This window comes from Hakea prostrata, chromosome 1, assembly GCF_041222555.1.
Source record: "Hakea prostrata isolate BN-2017 chromosome 1, UWA_Hpros_2, whole genome shotgun sequence".
Taxonomy (NCBI): Eukaryota; Viridiplantae; Streptophyta; class Magnoliopsida; order Proteales; family Proteaceae; genus Hakea; species Hakea prostrata.
In genome coordinates, this window is record NC_142600.1 from 15,671,682 (window position 1) to 15,698,742 (window position 27,061).

Here is a 27,061-nt window from a genome sequence, read left to right on the forward strand (position 1 = left end):
AGGGGGAAAGTGAATCTCCTTGTTTAATACCACTTGATGGATGGAACGAACCCTTTTCGTCAACATTGACTAGTAGGGAGTAAGAGACCAAATTTATACTTTTCATTACAAGACCCACCCACTTACTGGAAAGGCCCATCTTAGTTAATACAGCCTCGATAAAATGTCACTCAAGCCTATCACAGGCTCAAGGTGAGAACTCTCGGCGAACTTCGCCGGTTCGTTGGTTGCCAAAACCAGCAAAACGGCACTGAGAACGGTGATGAATGGAAGGTTGAGAACAGTGGCGGAGCCATGTTGGGACCGGAGGGGGCCATGGCCCCCCCCCGGATTTTTTGAAATTGTAAACATCCTTATTTTTTTCCTTATCTCTCTATCTTTAAATGTGAAATACCACTATTTGGCCCCCCTCCAAAAATTAAAAATAAAAATTTAAGATAAAGATGATGGGTACAAATGTCATTCATAATCTTTATCTAATGGTTATCATTAAATCCCTAGTTTTAAGGAATAAAAAGTTAAATTATAATTAAAAACTAACTCATGATCCATGAATTTCTCCTTATATATTCTCTCATATTTTTATTTCTATTTATTCTCTCATGAATCTCCTATTTTATTGCTATTTTTTATTTTCTTTTTTTCTCACACGTCTCACAAAATATTGAAGTAGTTAGCAAATTTTGAAATTTTCCTAAATCTTCTCCACATCAGGTATTCACTCTCTTTTTCAAATTATTCCTTTCTCTCTCTCACACTCACGAATTTTCTATTAATTTACCTAATTTTTAATGTAAACTCTACATTAAAATATAATAATATATTCTGATATGGGACCTGCAGTGGGTCCCACATACATTCAGCCCCCCCAATGTTCAATCCTGGCTCCGCCCCTGGTTGAAAACCTGAGTTAGAAGGCCCTTGAAACTGAATGGGTTAAATGGAAATGCTTTTGATACGGAATGGAAGCCATCATACCAATTAAATCTGAGTTTAAGTCTCCTTCCCTCCATGCCTCCCTCCCCCTCCTAATTCCATATGTTTGACCTACTTCAATTTAAAAAAAAACTCATATAGGAGGACAAGATTGACATCAAACACTCAACATATAGCTTGCCAATATTGAAACTAATTTACCAATAAACAATGACTGATTTGTAACCCTAAACAGAGTACCTCCAAAATGTAGAATTTGACATGATAAGATTCTTTGAGAACACAACCAACCCCAGTTAGTTGGAATGAGGCTGTTCTCATTGTACATTCTTTGCAAACACACATATATACTTGTATTTGTACTCTAACATGTGTTGGCATATCTAATTTGATTTTTTTTCCCTTTTTGGTGCAAGGTATATCTAATTTGATGACCATAAGATCAAAATGTCCAGCCTCAGCCCTGAACTTGGCTAAACATTTTGACGTGAACCAACAAACCAACAGAGCCTAAAAGTTTAGATGTATTAAACCAAAAAGTTAATTACAGATAAACCGGATCTAAATGACCTAAAATAGGAAAGACACATATCCAACACTTTTCTGTTTGAAAAAGTAATGTTAATGTCAGAAGCATTCCTGGTCCTAAATAAAATCAGAACCACTCCCAAAATGCTCCAAGTCTGGATGTGTATCACCTCGAGGTCTCCGAGGGTCCCTGCAAAGAATTTGTAGGAAATGGGAGAAGATGTCAAAGCTACTACAGCTGTTCAGAATATTGGTGATGGTATCACAAAAGATGAAAATTACGTGAGTTCATTAAGCCTGATTCTAATCAACTGCATTAAATATGTACAGGTTATCCATCAACCATTGTTCCACGCGGGTATTGAAGTATAAGCAAATCTAGATGGATCAGAAATCTTGATAATGACTTCAAACTAGCAACAGATGACCAGCTGGCACATTCTGGTCAATCTGTCAGCCTACAATCTCCTTTTCATCCAAAAATGGATGGGCTTTGCTAGATAACTAGGTTGGAAAGACATTCAGATATCAGCTTCAAATGAAATTAAAGAAACCCAAAAATGGCAGATGCAGTCAAAATGTACAGTTTCACTAGGATCAAGAAACGACTGTGAGCAAAAGAAATTTCATTAGATGAAGTGGCTAAAGCAATACCTCACGAAACGATTTGGCTCAAAACCAGGAACACCAGGAGGACCATAAGGATCAAAACGAGCACCTGGTGGAACACCCCTGTTTCATGAATATCTACAACAATCAGGCCCAGGAACAATCTCCATAATGAAAGTTTGAATTTTCTCAGAATATGTCAGACTGACAGTCTGAAGAGTTAGGGTTAATCAGAATTGACACTGGTTGATTCCATGTCAAATCATTTGATTCCAATGAAATTTGAAATCATTTGGGAATTCATACATGCATAAACTAATAAGGAAAACCAATGGACAGAAAATTTAAAATACTAACGGAGCTCCCCCAGGAAATCCAGGCTGTCTATCCATCCCACCAAACCAGCGAGGATCATTTGGACCTGTTACCAACAAAACATCATGTAAGCATGACAGGGAGCATATATCTGGCTACCTAACCAATTAAAGTATCCAGCTTACAAACCTATAAGCATGCCTCCACCAATGCCAGTGCCCCTAAAGATGGATGGAATATACATTATATTTGAACCAAAACCAAAGTTAGATAATAAAATGTATCAAATACGGTCAGAAAAAGAACATGGAAATGCTATTCACAGAACAACAACCTGGGAGGGTATATTCCAGCGCCACCTCCTGGGACAAGATCATCCACACCAAATGGAGGAACTTGAGGAAAAACAGGACTGGAAGCACAACAGAAGTAGAGACATGAGTTGAGTCTTAGGTAAGATTGTAAAATATATTTCACCAATTTCCAAAAAAAAAACACTTGCCAAAATTAAATGGTTAACTTGGATTGTTTGGGGTGAAACTCTTAACATTTTCAATTGTTAACAAATTCATCAATTGACTATGTCCACCCAGAAAGCCCAAGCTTCAGGGTGAAGTTCTTTCCAGGATCATAAGCCCAACAGCTGCATGCTACCCGTCCGATATAGGGCTAAACCCCCCTCATCCCTGACCACAGAGATGTGAATCCTCAATCACTGCATCAGAACTCCAGGCACAACCCCCCCCCTCCAAAAAAAAAAAAAACCAAAAGACAAATAAATAAATAACTTTTGAGGCTGTGAAACTCCACATGGCTGGTACATGGATGTCCCACTCTGATACTATTTGATAGACTTCATGGAGAGACATTTCCAAATGTTATGCATGGTAACTTGCGTTGGACTAACCTCCTTCCCCCGCCCTCCCTCGCACGTGGCGCCACAAATAAAGAAAAAAGAACCAAGATCTTGGCCATGGAATCCACTTACAGCATCACTAGTTCATTCATTAGTTTACATATCTTAGATCTAACTCTAGAAAAATAAGCTATAAATATCAGACCGGTTGTATCATCATTTTATTTGGTAAACATTATCACTTCACTTTCTTTGGATGCCAAATTTAAAAATTGGCATGGAATTGAGTTCAGCAACACATAATCAAATGACGGGACTTGTCATTAATGACACAGAGCCACTTTATTAGAATGTCAATTACAATCATGCGGCAATCAAAACTCCCCTCAAGTTGGTGCAAAAATATCGAACATCCCAACTTGGAGACTAATGGGTGGAACACCTTAGCTTTCAAGCTTGGGGGAATCCATCAGCCAGTTGATTAACAGAACAAACAAAAAGCAGCAATGGATCAACAGAACTAACAAAAGGTGTACATACACCCCTTGCTCAAGCTTCTCCTTGATGAATCGTCCATCATTCTCAACATGTTTTGTCTGGTCATGCTGAAAAAGGTTTGTTCATGACACTGTTGGGCCATTGGCAGCCTTCTTGCTACAATCAAGGCACATGGGATCTTCAGAAGTGATTCCAAAATTATTCAATATTCTTCTGAGCCACGTACGGTCAAAAATTCCTTGTGTTATGACACAATCTGGCTTATCAAGTGGAAGGGGAGACAACTGAATGTTTCCTGCTATACCACACGACAAAATTTCCTCCAAGGAGGAACAACCAGCAGTAGATCATCTATAACCATTTAACCAGGCCAATCAGCATCTATGAATATTTCGAGCCTTAGGTTCCTTTATTCCCTCTCCAAGGGAAAATTTCAAATACCTCAGTATGAAATGCACTGAGTGAAGATGAGATGTGACGGCACCATGGAGAAACCTACAGACGGTGCCACAGCATAGATAATATGGGGTCTGGTATGGGACAAGAAGGTCAGCCATCCAACTTGTCTCCAGTATTGCTCTCTGAAAGAGGGTAAGTGATGCCAATACACAACTGGTTTTCTAACCTCAAGCAGGAGAATCTCAGGCTTGCAACTCAACATGCCAGTTTCATGGAAAAGGTCTAAAACATACTTCTTTCGCGAGACGAAAATACCATTTCCTGGTCATGCAACTTTAATCCTGAGGAGATAATGTGGAGATCCTAGATCCTTAATTTCAAACCTCTTTGGAGCAGTGGCTTGAGATGAGAAATTTCATCATCACTATTCCCAGTGAACAGTATACCCTTGGCATATATAAGATGACGACTGTGATCCTGATTCCATCTCTTTTCACAAACAAGGGAAGGTCAGCCTATCTCTAGCAATATCCAAACTTCTACATGGCTTTTAAAAACCAATTGAATCGTGCACTAGGGGATCGCTTGAGGACTGTGATCCTGACTCCATCTCTTTTCAAGAACAAGGTAAGTTCAGCCTCTCTCTAGGAATATCCAAACTTCTATAGCTTTCAAAAACCAACCAATGCATTGTTAGATGACCATGCAATGATGGCAGGTTGGTCTGTAGGCTAGGAGTATCTCTAGTGGCAAGGCCTGCATAGTGTATGGAGTGAGAAGGCAGGCTTCAGACCATGTGAGGTAACTGTGGCCATTCAGCTTGAAAGGGCCAGGTTGAGGAGCATCCATAGAACAAAATTCCATCAAAACTTGTGAAATTTCCACCGAAATTTCCCATTTTGAAAATTGCGAAACAAAACTCACGAGGACCAAAAAAAAGTCCTCAGTTTCGATCGAAACTGTCGAAATTTTGTCGAAACCTCGAAACCTGTCGAAACTTGGTTCAACCTAGTTGGACTAGCTGGTTTATGAGGAAAAAAATTCCCAAATTTCGTGAAAACTTGGGAAATATCGTGGAAACCTAGGAAATTTTGTGGAAACTTGGAAAATTTCGTGGAAACCTGGGAAATTTCGTGGAAACTTGGGACTTTTTCCTGTAAATTTTGTAGCTTTCCCAAATTTTCAATTTTTTTGTTTATTTCATGTTTCCCCAAATACCACGACAAATACCCCCTCCCTCCATCAAGACTTCCCTATCCAAAGTGCGTATTCCCTCAGGTTGGTTATCTTAAGCATATTGATGACCAGACTCATAAAGTTACAGTTGTCAATTAACTTGACAACCATAGGCATAAAATGTCATGGGATGTCTATGTTCGTTAGTTGGAGGAGAGGATGTTACAGGCATAGTACTACTCGGCTCACAAGATGAATCCACTCTTGGCACTCCTCTTAACACTAAGTTGTATTTTCCTTTTATTGTCAACTATTTTGAAGTTATAAATTATATATTGAATGTTATGTGCTTAATTAGTTAAGTTTATAATGTACTTTTTGGACAACTCTACATTGATGTTATGTACATTGAATGACATATCTACATTGATTTTTTTAGCAAAATACAACAAATGTATTCTTTATATTCTAATTAGCTTAAATACAGGATCCCACCCCAAAATACTCTCTAAAACCTATCGAAACTTGTACAGAAAAGTCCTCGGTTTCCTTGAAATTTTCCAAGTTTCCACCTAAGTTTCCCATTTTTACCCAGTCGAAACTTAAGTTTCCCTCGAATTTTTTTTACCATGGGAGCATCATAATGCAAATGAGTATTTGGACAAGTGGAAGAACTCTCTGTAATAGAGCAATAAGAGGTAATACCAGCATCCCCATTACGTAAGGGGTTAATTAGATAAGAAGAGCAAAGGAGACTGGTGAGACAAGATGAACAAGCAGCCAAATGGCATGGCAAGGTGGACCACAACTGACTGTCATGAAGCAGCATGGGTTGCAGCAGGAACACCCCGCAACAGGGGCTGGGGACAAGAGACATGGTGGATAGGTTATATGAACAAGTAACAGGAGGTAGCGGTGGCTGCAAAAAAAGCCAATAGGCTCTCGCAACTCACAGAGGCACAGAGCACAAGAAAAGAGGAGCAAGTTGTCAGGTTCTGCCTAGGCGGACACCTTGGAAACCTTACTTTTCTAATTGATTTTGCCTTGCACTTTAACCTTCTCCAATGCCTTCCCTCGCCTAGCACATTGACTACTACAGAAAGGAGGCAAAGTAACGAATGGTGGCATAGCTGCACATCAGTGAACCATGGAAGAGAGGTTACAAAGGTCACAGTAACAGGATGAGGCATGGTGATGTAGGCACCATGTAGGAGGAAAAGTAGAGTTGCATGGTTCAAAAATTACCAACCATGCTAGATGAGGCAGTCATACAATGAGAAGAGCGTCCCATGATGGTAGCCAAGTAAGTATGCCCCAATCATCTAGCCAGGTGAAAATATGCCCCAATCTCTCTTACGACAAGGCAGTGGGAATTTGACTTCCTCTAGGAATAGAGTACTAAAAAAGGAAGTTGATCATGGTTTATCAATTAGCCAGCATTATTCTTCCTGGGTAAATGCTCAAGTAATTAATGGAGATAGACTGTGAAGTCGTTGGTGATATGTCTATACTGGTTAATCTAGCTCAGCCCAATAATTCACCAATCCTCATGCAGATGATATGATCAATTTGTCCTCCAAAAATGTTTGATATAGAGAAGCCGGAATAAAAAAAGGAGCCCACTTTCCTACCAGACTCCAACTTATTTTATTCATTGGTTCACACATATTTTACTTTAATAATCTAGATGCATGTCAAGATTTCTAAGTATAAGAAGTAATTCACGAAATCATGCACCTTTATTTCCTAATCTTAGTCTGAAAGAAGAAAGTCATGCTGCTGAATCAATCCAGTCTATTCTTGAGATAAACAACCCACACACACTCCCTTCCCAAAAAGAAATCAATAAATCGACACTGAGATTTATTGGATCCTTTGTTAAAATATCTGTAAAAAACCTAACTCCGGTGAACCGCCAATAACCCAAGTAAAGAATTGGTTCCATTTATTATATGATCTTATAGATAGTTTGAACTAAAAGAGAAATTTTTGGCAAAAGATTCGTATTATGTATAATATCCTGACCCTCAATAGTTACAGATAGGTCAATATATATTAGACCCTCTATATTACACATAGAAGGCAAGCACTTATGACATGAACATGAGGGATGAACAAAAGCCTCATTGAGTCTATTTATAAACTAGCAAGAATTTGTACATGTTCTGCAATACCACCTTCAAATACTCCATTGGCATGAAAAGTTCTTAATGTTTATTGAGTCCCATGTTTCTAAATAAACTGACCAGAAATAATTCCTTCTGCTTCTCCCAATTTACTAGGCTACCATAAGTGGGACTCCAAGCATAACATAACCACACCAAGGTATAGTTTTGCAAGTAAAAGGAGTTCGAATATACATCAATTGTGCTCAAAAGGGTATACATCGATTGACAAGCCCAATCACGATATCTTGATTTTGGGTGGTAATGCACTGTGCATCTTGGAATATAGGATCTTTAACAAGTAAGAGCTTAGAATTGATAGATTTTTATAAGGAAAATAAAGATTGATATCGCTTGCATTCAAGAGACTAAATGGAAGGGTAAAAAAGCTAAAGAGTTGGATGGCTTTAAACTTTGGTATACTGGGGATAAAACTATTAAAAATGGAGTAGGTATAATAATAGTGAATAATGATTTTAAGAATGATGTGGTTGATGTTAAAAGAGTGGGTGATAGGATTATTACTATCAAGCTTGTAATGTAGAAATATAATTTGTGCATATGCACCTCAAGTAGGTTGGATGTAAATCTGAAGTTAGAATTTTGGGAAAATATAGATGGATTAATGCAAGGAATTCGTCAAGGAGAAAAGATTAGCATAGGAAATGATCTAAATGGACATATTGGAAAAGATCAGATCAAAGAGGCTATGAGAGTGTACATGGAAGATATGGTTTTGGAGAGAGAGGAATGAGGAAGGGATCTCAATTTTAGATTTTGTTGTTGCTTTTGATCTATCTATTGTAAATATTTACTTCAAAAAGGGAGAGGAGCATTTAATCAAGGAAGGAAATTTGACCGAAACAGGAATTTCAACCTTGTAAAAGGCCAAAAATTTTGATGTTTTGGTCGAAATTTCAGTAAAAACTGGACACTTTTTTTTCTGGAAATTGGAACTTCAATTTCAGGCCTCATATGAACTCAAAATGATTTGGATTCTTGCATACTATCTATTTCAAGCATAATAAACACAATAGAACTAGTATTTTGCCAAAAAAAAAATTTTGAAAATTTATCATTCAAGTATACTAACAAATGACTGGTTCCGACAAGTGCAAATTGTATTGCATACAAGCATAGAATCATCAGCACACATGAATTGTTTGGTAGAATGGTTACATATACAACAAGTCAACAAAATAAAATGACTAACTAGATCAAGTGATGGTATCTCACATATATTAAGTTGAAGCCTATATATCATATATACATAAAATAAAAATAGATAATTTAAAAAAAATAATTATTAAAATAAAAAAATGAAAACATGGTAGCAAATAATAAAAAGATAAATTTAACAAAACACAATCATAAATCATAGTCCTAGCCTCCTAGGCTGAACATATATTAATTTCAAGGCAATACAAGATCATTTAAGGCATGAACAAAACAAAAATAAAAAAAGGGGAAGTTTGGAACTGTTGGGTATGGCTCATGCTTCACATTCTATTGTTACCGGAGTTTCCTTTGTAGCTATTGTGGCTTAGGAGGTTTTTTGAGGCAAAAAATGAACAAAAGAAGTGTTTGAAGGCAAAGGAGTCGTGAAAATTAGGTGAAAATGGGATAGAAATTTTAAAAAATAAAAAAATAAAAACACCGAAGGAAACACAAGTTGGAATGTTGAAATGGTAGAAATTTTGGTTGAAATTTGATACTTTTCCGAAATAATTGGAATTTCGTTTCATTTTTGAAAAATGCAAACATTTTGACCGAAATTTCGACAATTTTGGGTGAATTTTCTTCCATGCATTTAAATACCTTCAAAAGTAGACATCATAAAAGCCAAATAGATTTCTTCCTAACTAAGGACTGATAGATTGTTGTGCAAGGATTGCAAGGTGAAACCAGGAAAAAGCTTAATTGCACAACATAGACTTGTGGTCTTCGATATGTGTCTAACCCCAAAAACTCATTAAAAGTACAAGGTTAACTATCACAGGATAAGATGGTGGAACTTGAAAGGAGAGTGCTTGAAATCCTTCGTTAATGAAGTAGTCAAACAAAGAGAGTGGGGTTTTGAGGGGGACACTAATGCAATGTAGAATGAGATGGCTATGTGTATCAAGAAGGTGACTAAAGATATCCTAGGTGAATTAAAAGGAAAGTTCCATTCTTATAGAGAGACTTGGTGGTAAGATAGTGAGGTTCAAGATGCCATTTGGAATAAGAAAGCTAGTTTTATGATATGGCTAAGAACTAAGAATGTTGCAGATCTTCAAGGTATAGGTTGGCTAGAAAGCTCTAGAGCCACGTTTTTTGGCTAACAAAATACTTAGCATTCAAAAAAGCAACATCTATCACAAAACCAAATGATGTTAACAAGGTTGACCCCCCATAATTGGGTCCAAAAACCTAGGCCCAATTGGCACGCCAAAGGGCTGGCCGAAGCCTTACAGGGGTATTTTGGTCATTTTTAACATAGTTCAGGTGTCTTAGCTCTGGGTCCCATTGAGTCCAGTAAGTCGTCTGGACCCTAGATCTATTTTTATTTTATTTTTCTGTTTATTATGTCCCAAGTTATTTGAGAGTCCTAGTGTAGGTGAGATTCCCATTAGGCTGGGATCCCACAACTTGAGTCCACTTTAATCTCCTAATTGTTAGGACTCCATATCTACTCTTAGAATTTGGATTAGAGTCCTCTAGAGCAAGTTATTGAGTTTTTGGAGGTCAAAATTAGAGTGATGGAGTCCTAAATGGATTCTATTTTCTCAAATGGTTTTCTCTTTTATTTGTGGTTGTTATTGACTTGTAAAGGGGATCTACTCTATAAGGGATTCCCTAGTTGAGTCAAGATAGGTTTCCTTATTACAGTCCAAGTCTTTTCCCTCCACTTGTAAGGCTATAAATACCCACCCTACTTCATTGCAAGACACATTGAATTGAATAAACGGAATTGTCGTCTTCTAGGGAGGGCCACTGTGGAATTTGAGAGTTTTCTGCAATTATTCTTCACCTACATCTTCATCTTCATCTTCATCTTCTTCAAGCTTGCGGCAGTCCAAGAACTTTCAAAATTCCAGCATCCTTCAACTGTCTTTCTTCGCCATCAAGTAAGTACAACCCCCAGCCCCTTCCCTACCCTTAGCCACCCTCCCATACCCTAAAACCATAACCCTAATGCCCTTATCTCCCCTTTTCTAATTTTCAGAAATTATTCTGCAATTTTAGGACTTTTCTGTAGACCTAAATTCAAGGTCAAATCCTAACCCTAGTGACCTCCCCTCCCAGTTTCAGCCCAATCAAACCAACCCAAATCCTAGTCTAACCCTAACCCTAGTTCCAAAAACTCTCGTAACTCCAAACCCCTCAACCTTCTCAGGATTTAGCATCCCCAACGTCTACTACACTCGATCCCAGTCCCAATCAAATCCACAAATCCCAAACCCTTGAGGACTCTTCAAATACATCCTAATCCATCTAGGACTGACCTAAACTTATTAGACTTGACCTGAAATTATAAAACATCTTACAGCAGCCCTTCCCAAGCCCAATTGAAACCCTACAGCAGCATTATTTAAGCCCTAACTTATATATTCAGCTATGGAATTCCAAAATAGCAGCAGTTGCACCATGGTATCGCCCCTCCCAAGCCCAAAACCCCCTTAAAACCCATTCCCAAATCTGAAACTGAAGTACAGCAAGGAGTTAGCATCATCCGCAAGGTATTTTGAGTAAAAACAGCCGCTGTCCACTGAGGTTTCAACCCAAACAGCAAGGGGGTTTAAACCCTAACTTGCTGCTGGTTCTAATTGAGAGGATCTTGGAAGGCTAACGCAGACCCTGGGTAACATCACTAGGTGTCATCTCCTACTTCCTTATAATTTGTTGGGCAACAGCCTGGGGATTTCTCTTGCTTACAATGGCATAGTTATCAATGCCATGGCTAGGCACCCAAGCAATTTTACAGCTCGACAGTTGGTCGCCATATTGCAAGACGACCTGCAATGTTTATACTGGATCCTTGTTTATGCCTGGCATCATTTAAGTAAATGCTTATATTTGGTAACTTTTCCTTAAGATAATAGTCATGAATAAGCAAATAACTCCCCTCCATTTGAATCCAATAAAAATAGCCGAGGAATAAAACTCCACAAGGAAAAAGAAAGTCAACCTCCAATTCAATAACAAAAATTGGATTTTATTGATGGGAGAAATTTTGAACTTTCTTATGCTGAGGATTTTCTCAAATCTAAAATTTCCATAATTTGATATCATAAAACATCGCTACAAACCAAAAATGCAATATACTATTCAATTGTTTTGATATATAAAAAGTATTTTCATCTGGATCGATGTCGGCCAAACATGGTTTGACCAAATTATACTCCTTCAATATAAATCATATTTATGCTGTTCTGTAGGAACTAGTATTGTGCTCTACCTAATACCAAAAAATAGTCTCATCGAAGGCTAAAATCATTTAACCAGTCAAGTTTCATAGAGAAGGACGTATTTACGTGCTATATTGCTATAAACACATTGTTTCCCCCATTTGCTTTTTGAGGAAGAGAAATTACTAATACCCCCTTGTACTTAGGCTGAAGTCCTGAGCTACTACTACACCCCTTGCACTTTGAAGAAATAATGAACCCCCTCTAGTCTAGATAGACTTACTTTAAATCCCTACCATTAAGGTCCTTTAGTTATCTTCTGACGAGCATCTAAGAGGCTTCCAACATACCCAAATTAACCCTAATTATTCTAATTCTAAGATATGATTAGTTTACCCTCTTCAAAAAATTACTCATCTAGTTTCTTTACCAAACAACAACAAAAATTCTTGAGTCTTGTCGATTCTCTTCTTTGTTCCCCAAGCCTCACCACCACCTCCGCAATACCAATGGTGAGACCTGAGAAGATGAAGAAGACTTCCTTTGAAACAACAGGAAGATTTGGTTTTGGTCCCCAAGCTCTGGTACTTGAGGAAGAAAAGACCGCTGCTAAATTACATCCTGACATGGAAAGAAGAAATGGAGTCTTTGTACCAAAGCCAAGTTTGATAGCTTGCATAACATTGAGATGCCTAGTGGAGAACCCTAGAAGGCCAAAAATTCATGTGCAAGACATTAATTTGAACGAATAACCATATGGGATTAGGGTTGCAAGGCAAACAGGTACCAAGAAGAGAAAGGGGGCATATTGCAGGTCTAATTGTGGAAGGAGTGGAGTGGGTACGGAAGGAGAAGTTATTGCAGTGTTAGAGCCAGGGATGGAAAGGATGACCGCAAGGTTGTGAAGAAGAGTGAGGAGAGAGAAACATCATGGTTAAGGATGTGCAAATTAACATAATTGAAGGTGTCAAAATTTGATCAAATAAAAACCTCGGGGGAGAGGTTTCAAACGCCAAAAGACTAAAGGGAAAAATGGGAAACATCAGTCATTAGAGTGGAGGGTATAAAAGGTTTTGTACATTAGCAACCAATGGAAACTTAACAAGTAATTTTGCACAAGAGGTTAAAAAGTAATTTTTGTAAATGTCCATTAGCAGTTTTGCAATTGGTTAGAGAGGAAACATAAAATTTCCCTTCTTAGAATATGTTGCTTTGGAATGATCTTTAATATTTATTTATCATACTAGTAGAATTACATAATTTTTAACATAATGCTTATAGTAGAAAAAAGGAACACCAGATTGTTTTTTCGCCATGGTGATTCCTTACGGCTTCCCCATCACCAAGACACTTAAAAGACCCTTCAATGCCATGATTGCTTTACCGCTTTGATAACTATGATTCAGGAGGGAGTTGTCCCATAACTAGTTACCATCTTCTCTCTCTATCACTCTCTCTGGTCGGGAAGGGCTTACCACTAAACCCTCCTACCGCCGCTTATAATTTGTAGGTCAATATCCTCTCTCTTCATTACCAGGGTCAAGGAGGAGGGTTGCCTCAATACCCTGTGGGTTACAACTGACAATAACTCTCTCAACCTATTGCTTAAAATGACAATCTCTCTCTCCCCCCCCGGGTTAAGGTCAAGAGTGGGGATTGCCTTAATGCCCTATGGGCTACAACTGACAATATCTCTCTCTCCCCCACCTATCAACCCTTGTTAATTAAGGTCAAGGAACAGGGCTGCCCCAATACCCTGTGGGTCACAAGTGACAATAACATGACATTTTTACAAACAATCCTGCACCAATTCACAATATGATTTAATTGGTGAGTGTCTAATTTTCAAGATTAAAAAAATAAAAAAATAAACCATTCTAGATGACAAATCAGCTTAAGAAATGATAAAAGTACTTATGACTATGTTGCGTCCATGTAACTGGCTCAGAGTTTCTTTCTCGAAGATGCTAATATATGTTCTTGAGAAAAAAGTCCTACAGATGTCCTAATCCATTCTTCTTTGCCAAACTTAGTTTGCACAAAGTGCACCTAAAATCACTTGGTCAACGAAGATAGGGGCATAGAGCTCCAACCCTCAGGCCTAAGGTAAGTTCAAATTTGTTCACAATTTCTCCTTGATAGTGAATTTTTTTATTTTGTTTGAATTTTAGATTGGAGGGTCAGCTCTGTTTTCAGACCAAGGTAAGTGGAGCTTTGATCAGAGAACCAAATTCAAACTCTCCATTATGATAAATTTATTTTATTTGGCAAGTCCTTTGGTCATCATACAAGCATGGCTACTCCAACACGACCAGCAAAACAACAACACCAAGGCAGAACAATCAAAAACAGAAAGCACCCCAAAATTCCATATTGTGATCAATCCCGGAATATTGCAGTAAATGTCATGTTTTTGATTATGGTCATCAGTGCAACAGGATTCCTTGTATTCCCCTTTGTTAAGTTTTTCTACTGTGGGGTTCACGATAAAGAAGGTCCTATGCAGGACTTACTTAAAAATCTGCAGGTTCACGATAAAGAACTCCAAAAAGAGTTATGGAAGATTGCACCTGAAAATGGTAAGGCAGTTCTTGTGTTAAAAGCCAGCTGCGGGTGTCCAGTTGGTAGAATGGAAGCTCCAGGGCCAAAGAAGCTCCAAATGAAAGGGATAGAATTGACATTGATTGATAGGAAGGAATCCAACAAGACCAAGCAAGCTTGCAACTCAAAGAAGACAAGTCATCCAAAAATAAACAACTTGGAGAAGACATTTCAAGCATACTCAGAAACTCCCCGAACTAGACTTTATATAAGTAAGTGGATGACCATCAGATTTCAAAGATTGTTTCAAGCATTAGCTTCTTAATTTTTTATGTATACTTTTTTCGTAATTGTTGTTTCTACTTGAATCATCCATGTAGCCAACCCCATTTAGTTGGGACAAGGCTTCTTGTTGTTGTTGTTTCTACTTGAACTCATCCTTAGTCTCCTCATTTTTGTTGCTTGCCTTAGTTCACTTCACTATTGGTTTTAAAATTCTTTTAGAGTTAGTTTGGTTGCAACAGCAATGCAAATATTTTGATGCAAAATGAAATTTATTTCCCCAGGTCAAAAAGTTGAGATATTTGGTTGCAAGGATAATATATTTCCCAGGTGAAATAATTTTCATATTTCAAATAAAAATGTAAACTTAGTTTACGACCAAAAAACCAAGTAGATAAAAAACCCTGGAATTGTCGCTGTTAACTCTCAACTTCTCCCCCTTCCTCTTTCTCGCTCGGGACTCTGAGTTTCTTCCCTCCTCCTTGTGATCACGCTCAGCGGCAATCAAGTTGGAACAATAGAGGGAGCACCAGTATTAGTAATAGTCTTGATGGTGGCTGGGCAGTTTCTGCCAACCACTGCTGCTGCTGGAGCAACTTTACTGTTTGTGACCCCTGGAGCATCACTAGGATTCCCATCATCACCAATAGTAAAAACCCCACATTGGCTGCTGGAGAAAGGGTCCCACCCTCTCACGAGACCCACCTGACAACTCCCCAATTTTGTTTTTCCAACTCTTTCTGCAACATCATGATCCCATTTCTCATCACTCTCACTTCACTTTTGAGTCTTAAGTTCAGTAGTCACAAAGTCTGTTACTTGGCAGTGGCTTTACCAACTCCATCAAAAAATGAAACAAATCCTACTTTTTACCAAAGTAGTACAAAAAGCAGCACTCAAACCTAGTTAACCCAGGCCACTGAAGTGATTAAAAGTTGCAGAAGCCAATAGCTAAGTAGGGTTTGCAAGTAAAAATGAAAAAGGAAAAGTTTTTAGATACTCCCTAGCTCTTCTCGTTGTTGAGGATGGTGATCGTCGGTCAAACAAAATTTTCCCTGACACCAGCACTGATCTCATTGAGTAGCTTTGCTCCCCACCACCATTACCCCTGAACTCCTACCTTTTAACTTCTCAGAACACCTTCCCCTTTCTTTAATTATAAACTTTCTATATTTATATTTATATACTTTAGCATTACTATATTGATTTTTTTAAATTACATTAATTTTACAGTCAAACAAACAAATTGGTAAAATCAATTTCAATTCACTTTGCTTTACTTGGAACCAAACAACATAAAGGGAAAAAAGAATTCCCTTCCCTTCCCTTTCTCGTTCCCCTAGCAACCAAACATACCATTAGATTGTGAAGTTTGCTTGAAGTCAGTAAATCTGACATGTAACCATGTTATACTACCATGTTAATTGCTTATTAAGGACATGATGCATTGAAATTTAAAATGAACCAAATGTACAACTGACATTAATAATTACCATGGAAAGTGAAAGACTGCTGTTGCTGAATCAAAAGTTAGGATGTAAGGGCTGATAATACTTATAAAAAAAATAAAAAATAAAAACTCTTAAACAACCCCCCCCCCCAAAAAAAAAGGACTTAAATAAAAACCGTTCGTTTTTATGCAGAAGAGGATAATTTATGCTTTTATAGCCATTCAGTCAATAAGCACATGACATCCTATGTACTTGGTATTGCTCAAGTTGACTAACTAGGATTTGGAGCTAAGCTGTGGGGTTTTGTATAGGTTCAAATTGACTGTTTGCTGTCTATGTTGGAGGTCTGTTCTAGACATCTTAGGTGTCTTATTTTCATCCAATAAATAAAGCATTAATTATTCTGTAAGATAATCAGATTGGCTCAAGTAACTACTGCATGCCATTTTGTAAGAATGAAAACTTAAGCGAGTATACCCAGCAGGATGGGGTTGGGAGCCTCGAGGCTCAGTAAGCCCTACACCTTGATCAGCTGATTTATCTTCTGACCTGCCACCTGCTTTTGCCCTACTGAAAAATTTAACAATTAGTCAAAAGCACATCATAGGATTAGTTCCAACGTAAAAATATCAAGACAAGTTCTTAAAGTGCCTTCTAGAGAGAGAGAGATTACAGAACACAAGAAATCCAAAATTTAACATCATAAATTCCAGCTATTAAAATGAATTTCTGAAAATTATGGTAGCCTTAAATATTTTCATTAGATAGAAAAACACATGACATAGAGAAAATGGCAATGGAAAACAGCCAAAGGAAGGATTAATACTTATTAGAAACTTTAATAGGACCAAAGCACCGTGCAAGATCCAATTAAACAATTTTCACAGCAGTGGGCATCTACTCTTCTAAGGAGGGTTCAGAATCAAGGATGACATCTGGCCTGCCCAGATCCAGCTCATGTTAAATTAGGGTCCATGTATAAAGTAGGATAATGTTGCCCACAGAATTAAAGTATGATGATGAAGTAAAGAAAGGCATCGGGAGTGTAATGCGACAAATGTGCCAGTCAAGACCAAAGGGTTCTTCTACAGGACTGTAAATAGACCAGCTATGCCATATGGGTCTGGATGTTGAGCAGTTAAACAGAGTAATATGGATAAAATGTGCACCAGCGATGAGGATATGCAACAAGACCAGGCAGATACAGTAAAGAATGATTGGATTAGAACTGATCTGGGAATTACACCAATCCAAGACAAGCTCTACGCAAGCAGCTTAAGAAGGCATGGTCATGTCCAATGGAGACCCATAGAGGCACTAGTGAAGTGTGACCAAATTCAATTGATGGAGCTATAGAGGTAAGAGCAGAGCTAAAATGACCATTAATGGAGACCCATAGAGGCACTAGTGAAGAAGTGTGACCAAATTCAATTGATGGAGCTAAAGAGGTAAGGGCAGAGCTAAAATGACCATTGATGAATGGGAAAGGATATGCATTTGGATGGGCTCTATCCTATAATGACTGCAAATAAAGTTGTGGGGCAACAAGTACCCATGTAACTGGTCCCCAGTATAGGAATGTCCTCAGAATGCTACTATGACTACGGGTTTGATCTCCTCCTTTTATTTATCTTTGTTTTTACCTCCCTTTACATCCTGTTACTTCTCTTATTTCTATTATCACTATTAAAGCCTCTCTCAGATCCATGTAGTCAGGACAAGGTTACGGTTGTTGCTGTATAACTGTACCTACCTTCAGGCCTTTACTCATGGCAAAGTTATGAAATCAGAATTATACCAGATAAAACTAAGATACAGCTTAGACCTGGTATAAAGCTAAACTATATGGCCCATAACAGTGAATCCAGAGTTATAAAGGACATTGCATAAGTGATTTAGTCCTCAAACTGGAGGGGGAACTAAGATCTGATCCACTAGATGATCAAGGTTACAGATGTAAGGCATCCAATCATTGTTTAAGCAATCAAATTCCAGAGTATTGCTGGTGCATGCAAGATCAAAAAGAAAAACTTATGACTAACATGTCTGTCGAAAGTTGTTCCACAAGTAGTAGGCTGAAGTACTTAAGGGAAGATAATAATATAGTACTAGAGGAATCAAAACAGTGACCAAACAAAGATCTTTTCACAGCAAATGAATTCCAGATTTGAAAGCTTATCTACAGCACAAAAATCAGATGGGAAATAGAACTAAGACATAGAATGACATCATAATGGTGACTTTAGAATAACATTATGACAACACGGATAGTCATTCGCACTGCCAAAATCCAATAAAAAGAAATCCTAAAAAAATTCAAGCAGCAGCGAAAAAGACAAAGAATAAGGATAGTACCATCAGATAAAAGAGAATACTTGAACTTCAAACAGGTTACCTTGATGAACTGCTAGACGCGGATGATTCAACCAATTTACCCAACATATCAGAGTTCAATCTATTCATAAGTTCCCCAAAATTCTTGTACATGTCAGAATAGTTCGTGCACCCACTTGTCCCATCATATTTATCGACGCTGCATAAACCCACCAGACCCGTAAGAGCTGCAGAATTTAAAAAATATATATATGAAAATTAAAAAGAAAAAAACCATCATCCACTACTTTTATGGAAAGATAAAGTAAATTAAACCTTCAGCTCAAGGAGGGAAGGATCAAAACATTACTCGATTTGGAGATTCACAGGTTTCGACTCTCCGCCTTCCACGGCAAGTGCATCAACTATTAATTTATCCCCCATTACCAGACACTTCACCAGGAGCGATTTCTTGACACCATTATCCTCTTTCCGGTATAAGAAACCATACTCTTCATCCATTGCGTTCCATCCCTCTATCCCAACTCCATCGTCTACCGAATGCAAGAAAGAAATCAGATCATAAATCATACCATAGAAAAGAAAATTGAACAAGAAAAAACAGATAGCTTACTCGTAGAAGCAATGGACAACGCAGTGTCGGAGAAAGCAGCAGGTCCGGTGGCAGTAAGAACATAACCGGAGGCGAGAAAAGAGGCGTTAACAGCGAATGCTACTTTATCGTAAGGGTTTCTAAAAGCCGGCCGGTAAGCCCTTATCACAGCCAAGACGGAGTCCGAAGAGGCCATCATTTCCTGATTCACTCTCCTCTTTGGAAGAAGATGCTAGGGTGGAACAGTAACCTGTCAACCGAAGAACACAAAGGGAATGGCGAGAAGAACCAGGTTGGAAGAGGTCGGCGAGTGTGAACTGCACTTTGGCGGTTGCTTGAAAGCCAAGGTGGAACTTGCAGGAATATCCATGTCATCATAGAAATGACGTCATTTTCGATCAATACTAAAAGTCGTGTTTCAATAGACTCACGTTGCAGTCCGATAAAGATTGGCCCTGCTTGGTCTGGTTCTGGCCCCTCCATTTTGGAACCTCGAGGTTTTGTGATACGATCACAATGCACACAATACACAAGCTGAACCAGTTGAGATTCATTATTTTAAAGTTGGCATCTCGATTTAAAGCCCCCAAAGAACTTTTTGTCCATAGGATTATGAGAGAATCTTATCCTTGTACAATTTACTAAGTCAAGAGATGGGGGCTACCCATTCTTTAAAACAACCAACCCCCCCCACTTGTTACATCATTACAATTTTTTCTCCCAAACTCCTCTTTAGAAAAACCAAATCATTTTCATCCTTGCCAAAATGATTCTTGACTTTATTGAAAATAGGAATAATGCCATTGTCAGCCCCAAAAAAAAATAAATCCCTTGTCAGTAAATAATGGATCTTTCTCTTACAATTTCTTATCTATTTTTACTCTTCTTTCCTCTTGTCATAGGAAAGATTTCCACCTTAGATAATTTATTTTCATATGTCAAAATCATAATGATTAATTATAAGGAATTGTAAGGTTGCTAATTGTAGAGGATGTCAACCTCCTAAACTGCTTGATTTATTATTATTTGTATTTTTAAAAGAAAATTTGTTTGTTCTTCCATTTCTTAAACAAGAATTATATTAAACTAATATTTACATTTATAATCCGTTATGAATTGGAGATTTTAATTCGTAGTTCCAAGAATATCGTTCGCATGGAACCTATTGAGAGTCGAGAACCAAATATTATTCATGAAATAATTTTCAATAAGCCCAAACATATATAAATATAGGATTTTTTGTGTGCATGTTATAAGGAATAAATGAGAAAATGTCAATAGACAAAAGAATACAAAGGTATTACATTTTGTAAATTTCATCTTTTTATTTTTAGAACTAACGTTTACTAGGGCTAGTTTATAGGTCCCTTGACTACATCTTCATGGGGGATAGTTGTTACATATAATTTAATATAAAGTAGGGTTTCACCCCTGGTCCTTGGCCCTAAGGGGATATGAATTCTAACCTCCTACATTGAGGTCTTAAGTCTTTTGCCAACTGAACAACCCCTCAGAGATTATAAAATATATTTTCACAAACTCATCCTCTATTAAAGAGGAAAGCATCCCTGGAAATTATATATTGATTAATAGGCCTCTTGAAAAGAATGTATCTAGCAAGACACTGACAAAATTGTTTACTTCTTTTACATTAAAAAAAACTACAAAAACAATTCATCATGTAGCTCTAGATGTCACCAATAAAATGGTAATTCTGTATTGCAACCAACAAATGAAATAAAATCAGTATTTGAAAGAAATGAAGTGTTTTTGTTGTATGTTTAGGAGGTATATGACAAACATGTTTAAATCATTAAATACAAAGAACGGGTTTGAGAACGGAGTTTCAAGATGTTAAGACTTGATAATAAATTTTTTTGGTAGTAGTGTATTTGATAAAATTAGCCCTACATAAAGTGAACCCTCTCCAGTCCATTTATTCAGGCAATTGTTCTATTGATAGTTCGATATTTTTTATGCTCAACTTTACCACCTAATTATAGACTCCAATTCAACTGAAATTCCATACATGAAAGGGGAAAAAAAATTCAAAATGAATGACACCAAAACACATTTCTTTATAATGCATCCCACACACTTCAAAAATATATAAAACCTATGGAAATTCATTGTAGAATTTAATACAACTGATTTTTGTGATTGAATCCTGATGTATCTTGGATGCCCCGTAAGAACAAAATATTTGAGCTCAAGCAGGTTTTAACATGTTCAAGGGGGTTTTAATTTTCATATTATCTATTACTCATCTATATGCCCAAAAAGCTAGCTGATTTCTTTACTTCAAAGACATTTAGCATCTGGGCTTTACAAAACAAACATAAAAGTGAAAACCTGTGCTTTACATTCTGAAATCCTGAAGGAAAAAAATTAAAGAGTAATAAATACTAGGCTTAAAATAAATACAAAAATGAAGACAGGTTAAACATAAGCCTTGGTTTCTCCATGGTTTCTTCTTGTGGCACGAATGTAGCAAATAACCGAAAAGAGAACGGTGGCCAGAAGACCCGCAAGGATGACTCCACCACCGATCACGCTCGCATCATTGGAATGATGGTGTTGCCTTCCCAGCTTTCTGTTTCTTTCTGCTGGTGCTTCTGCGATAACATCAACTGAACTGCCCTTGCTGGGGCTGTGGCCATGCTGCTCGCTCCTTTGTGTTGTTGGTGACTGATCAACTGCTCCAGATTTTGGACTACCCAATGGACTCAGAGTGGGAGACTGTGATGGTTCAGAGGAATCTTGAAGCTCATAAACAGCATCACCTCCTACCATCTCCACCACAAGCGTATCTGTAATCACCAAAATCAAGTAGACAAGAAGGAAACTGCACCTGGCCATTCTGAGCTTTGATTAATTTAGTGACTAGTTCTAGATGATGGAGAGCTTAGTCTGTCAGTTCACTGCCTTATCACTGTTTCTCTCCTTTTATAGAGGAGTTTTCAGTTGAGATATGAAAAGAAGTTGCCTTCGAAGGTCCTTATTAGAAGTTTCTCAGTTGCTTACTCCTAAAAAGAAAAGGGTTACTCATTTGCTGGAAGTTTAGAAATCTGTGAAACTATATTTTAGGTTGCCTACTCTGAAAGTGGGAGAGATCACTAGATTTTTATCGGAAACGGAGACATCGATCACTAGATCTGTTTGAAGGTTGCTCAAATCAGGCGTATGCACGTGGATTGGCTTGAAATATTACAGCCATATACAAATATAAGTATACAACTATGTTTTTATAATTAAATTAACTTAAACACATAGATAATATTTATTATTTTCTGTTTGGGAAATGAGAAGATGGGCTACGCAAGACGATGCGACTCCAGTTCCATGAGTTTCTTGATATTCGGGTCTAGATTGATTATCTAATAATATGGGCAGTTCTATATGTATCAAAGATGGGTGATATCTAGGTATTACATGTTACTTTATTTAGGCTATTGAGCTTATAAATAAATTGCTTAAAATAGCTGGTTGATGGTCAAAGAGTCATCAATACAGACTGTTTTTGAGGTCAAGTTCCAGACTCCAGATCTTAGTGTTTATAGATTCGGGGGATTTTTTTTTTTTTTTTTTGGTGGGAGTTGGTGCTTTGAGTGTTTATAGATTTGTTAGGTGGCTTTTTTTTTTTGTGAAAAAAGCTGCCCAACTGGGTGTAAATGGAAGAAATTTCAAAACATATATATAAAATATAGATGTACAGCTTTAGATTCTCAAATAGATGAGGGTCTATATCAAAATTGAAGGAAAAAAATCCAAGTCCAGAATACTCTCAAACATCTTTAAACCAACAGTGGAAGTCCCATAAACCATAAAATATTGTTTATTAAAGTTTTGTAATTTGGACTTTGTTTGTTCTTCTTTTGTGGAATGAAGGTTGAATTACTAAAAATAAAAGGATCATAATATATATCCTTAAAGATCTCAACACGATTGGCACAATCTAATACTCTACAAAACTTGGTAGTTCAGCAACCCTTAGAACCTACATTGATTTAGTAAAGATGGGCTTTATCAATAACAAAAAAAGGTAAATTTTCATTTTCTTCTATTCTTTTGGGTGAGGATTGGGGGGAGACTGGGAGATATTGGGTTTGGGTATGTATTGTATTCTTAAGTTCATATGATTTCATTTTAGCTTAATTAAAATTGAAATGGATTTTGGATCATTTTATAGTAGAATGGTAGAATTGTAACTATATGATTATTAGAATTTTGGATTTCCCCCATAACTAGTCACTATGAGATAAAATAGACAATAAGTTAAGCAAAGGGTGACACTTTACAAGGTGTGAGAGTCGTCAAAATTTCAAAAATAATAAAATTTCTTTATGGTAAATGTGGGCAATTTTGCCAAACTATGGTAAAATTCTTTTTTTTTTTTTTTTGGGTAAACAAACCATGGTAAAATTCAAACCATAGCGTGTAAGTGCAACTTAATAAATAGCCCATAGGCAAGCAAATGAACATCAAAATTAGTCACCTTGAGGTAGCACCATAGGCGAGCAAATGAACATCAAAATTAGTCGTGAGGATCAACGTAGACCGATGTAACAATTGCTACGTGCACTGATCCTCATACTAAAACTTTATCAAGCATGAATTGGAGAGGACCATTGAAAGCAGGAGTCCGGATCGCCTCCCCTCGACCGTTGACCACAAATTATAAGGGGACCCACAAGATTAGGGTGATAAAAAAAAATTTAAAATTTTTATTATTTGTTACTTGTGGGCCCCACACCATTTGTGGTTGTAATTCCGTTAGAGGAACACAATGTTGCCCGTTAGAAGAGATGATCCACACTCCGAAAGCAATACCTGCCCTATCCATTTGGAATCGGACAAGCTTCAGGTAGTTTCGGTTTGACAGCACATCAGTCCAATCAAGCTAATCTTCTGAATCGGATCATCAGTGCTGCTTTGGATTTCTGGATTAGATTAACATTAACCATCTTCCATTATAATTTACTCATTTGGCTAAATTTTGGATTTGTAGATCATCGACGAGAGAAAATTTCTTTACTCATTATTTACTTTACATATGGTTTACATTATCATAGGTTTCCTCTAATCAGTATATTCAAAGTCGCATTCTACACCGAATTCGCCGGCGTTATCTTTGTCGTCGCCGGTTTCTTTGGTGTTGTCGGCGTCTTTGGCGACACCGGTATCGTATTACAGTCTCTTCTCCTTGTGGCCCTGATATATCGGATAACCGATACCATAAAGGTGGCTGCTAGGCCGGCCAACATCACTCCACCAAAGGCTATAGATTTGTCAGAATGATGTTTCTTCTCTGACCTCCTGCTTGTCCGGCCCGGTCCTTCAGCCGGTTCCGGTTCTTGATAAACCGGCTCACCCACACCAGGTTGCTTAACTGAAACATGCTCTTCGACTGCACCACTAGAATGGCCAATTGAATCTGAGTCCTTTCCAACAGCTTTTTCCACTGTAACCACCGGCGCTTGCAAGGTCTTCTTCACCTCCTCATTCGTAGTTGCAGATGGGCTCACGCTCCATCTGGGCATGGCCATCTTTCTGCTGCCAGAAGGGCTTACTGCTAGCGCATTGGCCATGGCTTGAGATAGAAAGAAAGCATTATTAGCTAAGATGAAGTAAACTAAGAGAAGAAACCTGGTCATCTTGAAGTGAATGATGCTTGAAAGGTTACCCCCTTCTCTTCGATCTGTTAAGAGTTTGGAACTCACAGAGAGGATGGCTCTGTTAATTAACTTTGAGATGCATATATATACACACAGACATGTCAGAGGGGAGCCTAGCTACGAACGTGTGCTTGCTTTAATGGAAGTTTCCTTTCTGTTGGATTGTCAGGAAGAAACCTCTGTCATGATTTGTTTATGAAGAGTTGGTCGGTTGAATAAGCAAATCTGCAGGTGATTGCACGTGGATGCATTATGTTTAATTGCCATTACAACTGAGCTCTCAAGAAGGGAACAAGATCACACACATGTTTCTCTATGTTACCTTTCAGATCGCCTAATTAATTAATATCTCCACTTGGGTGGGGAAGAAAATTCAAAACTCCAAATGACTAATAGAGGGAAAAAGAATCTCTTCAGAGCAATTTGTAGCAAACACAAGTTGACAAGTTCTTATTTTAACAAGGTGGACAAGGAGTCGATCGGTAGAGTGAGTTATCAAAGTGCAGAGATGTTACTCAGAGGCAACCAACATCAAACATGGAGATTCTGTTGGGTCGTCTGTGGGGGTGCCCACTTGAATTTCACAGAGAAGATCAAACAAAATGAACTATATTTGAAAGACTTGAACCCAGGTTAAACCAATAAAATACAAGTATACACTATAAATTACAGAAACTAACCTAGTTACCATGTGACAGTAAAAAGTCAGATTGTAATGTCAACACCCAGCTCATTGGACACCAATTAAAATGGGTGATCCAGCTGGTTGCAGAGTTTACTCGCTGAGTCAAGACATTAATTGATCTGGGTCAATATAGTTTATGCATTTTCTGTGCTAGTTCAAAACAAGACGAAATAATGAAAAGCCAAAAGTGCAGATCATCCGAAAAAAACAGAACAGGCAGGTAGGGTTTGTCTGTGAACATGGAATGCTAAAATTTCCACATCCATGAGATGCTATGAAACACTGCATCCTGATTCCTGAACCCTTGCTAGTTGAAAACTGAAGTGAAAACATGGAGCATACAAATACCAAATCAGAAGGTAACATCACTACAAGTACAACAAAGTAAGACTTTGGTGCACTTGCTTCCCACCGAAGAAAACAAAAATGAAAAAAAAAAAAAAAAAAAAAAAAAAAAAGAAGAAGACAGAACTATGGTATCGGTCGTCAAAAGATACAACATCATCCAACCTATGGTGTTCACCTTTGACTCACGTAGCAAGTAAATAAAACATAAATTACAAACCTTTTCTGTATTCAAAAATAGATTATGTTCAGGTTTTATTGAATCTAAGTGTATTTCTAAATGACAGGAATCTGACAAAATTGAACATGGAGTGCTCTGGAAATTTGAGACAAGAGAGTAATTAAATTATTATTTGCTAATCAGTGACCTCAACAGAAATTGTATTGATTATCCATTAGATAGGAAACATAAATTTTGTTTTTCTTTTTTCCTTTCTTTTTTATGAAGGAAACACAAATGTAGTTCAGACTGAAACACAGAGGGGCAATTCATCAAAAATAAAAATAAATAAAGGAGAAAGACAAAACATAGAGAGACAGAATAAAATAAAAGCTACAAACTTCTCTGATAATCCATGAAAAGAAAGTAGCCCTCTTCCCTGATGGTTCCATGGCTTCTTCATCTGAGCTGTGCCAGTCCATTATCATTTGCCACATTTTTTTAATAACAGCACAGTGATGATTGAATTGCATCCCTTGCCTCAGATTATGTTACAATGGAACATTTAAATTGACATTTTTATGCAAAGAGACAGCATTTTTGAGCCTGCACAATCCATCTCTGTCTCAGATTACACAAGAAAATGGGGGTACATAAAACATCTTGTTCAATTGTATTATAGTTGCCCCATTTAGGTAAAGATTGAGCAAAGGTATTCATTTAAATTCCAGACAATCTGGTCTCATAAACTAGAGTGTGAGCAAAATGAGAGAAAAGAAGCATTCTCAAACTAAGGAAATCCAACATTTCAGTTGTATTATCAAACTCAGACCAATTAAAATTCAAAACCTAGACATACATATATAATCATTTATAAGTCAAGTGGTTGTTATCATGAACATAAACAATAAATAGTCCAATGGTGTTTGAGCTTCCCCAAACTAAATTCCACCCCATAAGTGAGTCCTGCCAACTAGCCAATTGGTAGTGCAACAGTTTTCAAACCTAAGGCTTCATCTTATTCAGAAGCTCCTTTCGAGTTTGAGTTTTTTTTTTTTTTTTTTTTTTTTTAACTGAAAATGACAATTTAAAGGAAATACTTTCCTCTCCACCCCTTTGTGGG

The 27,061-nt window shown here is 37.4% G+C and overlaps 1 protein-coding gene across 2 annotated transcripts; it reads right to left on the reverse strand.

Annotated features, from left to right (window-relative positions):
* Positions 1-1,096: 1,096 nt before the first annotated feature.
* LOC149027824 (proteasome inhibitor-like protein) lies at positions 1,097-19,427 on the reverse strand. Of its 2 annotated transcripts, none has more exons than XM_089166179.1 (9): positions 19,095-19,427; positions 18,831-19,014; positions 18,543-18,680; positions 16,625-16,717; positions 2,723-2,800; positions 2,578-2,609; positions 2,431-2,494; positions 2,119-2,196; positions 1,097-1,654 (listed from the first exon to the last, which is right to left on the reverse strand). In XM_089166179.1, the coding sequence occupies exons 1-9, from the start codon at positions 19,270-19,272 to the stop codon at positions 1,582-1,584; spliced, it is 918 nt and encodes a 305-aa protein (XP_089022305.1). In that variant the 5' UTR covers positions 19,273-19,427; the 3' UTR covers positions 1,097-1,581. The 2 variants fall into 2 exon arrangements, with proteins under 2 accessions (XP_089022305.1, XP_089022313.1); XM_089166187.1 differs by having other exon boundaries at positions 1,098-1,654; positions 16,625-16,714.
* Positions 19,428-27,061: the final 7,634 nt, after the last annotated feature.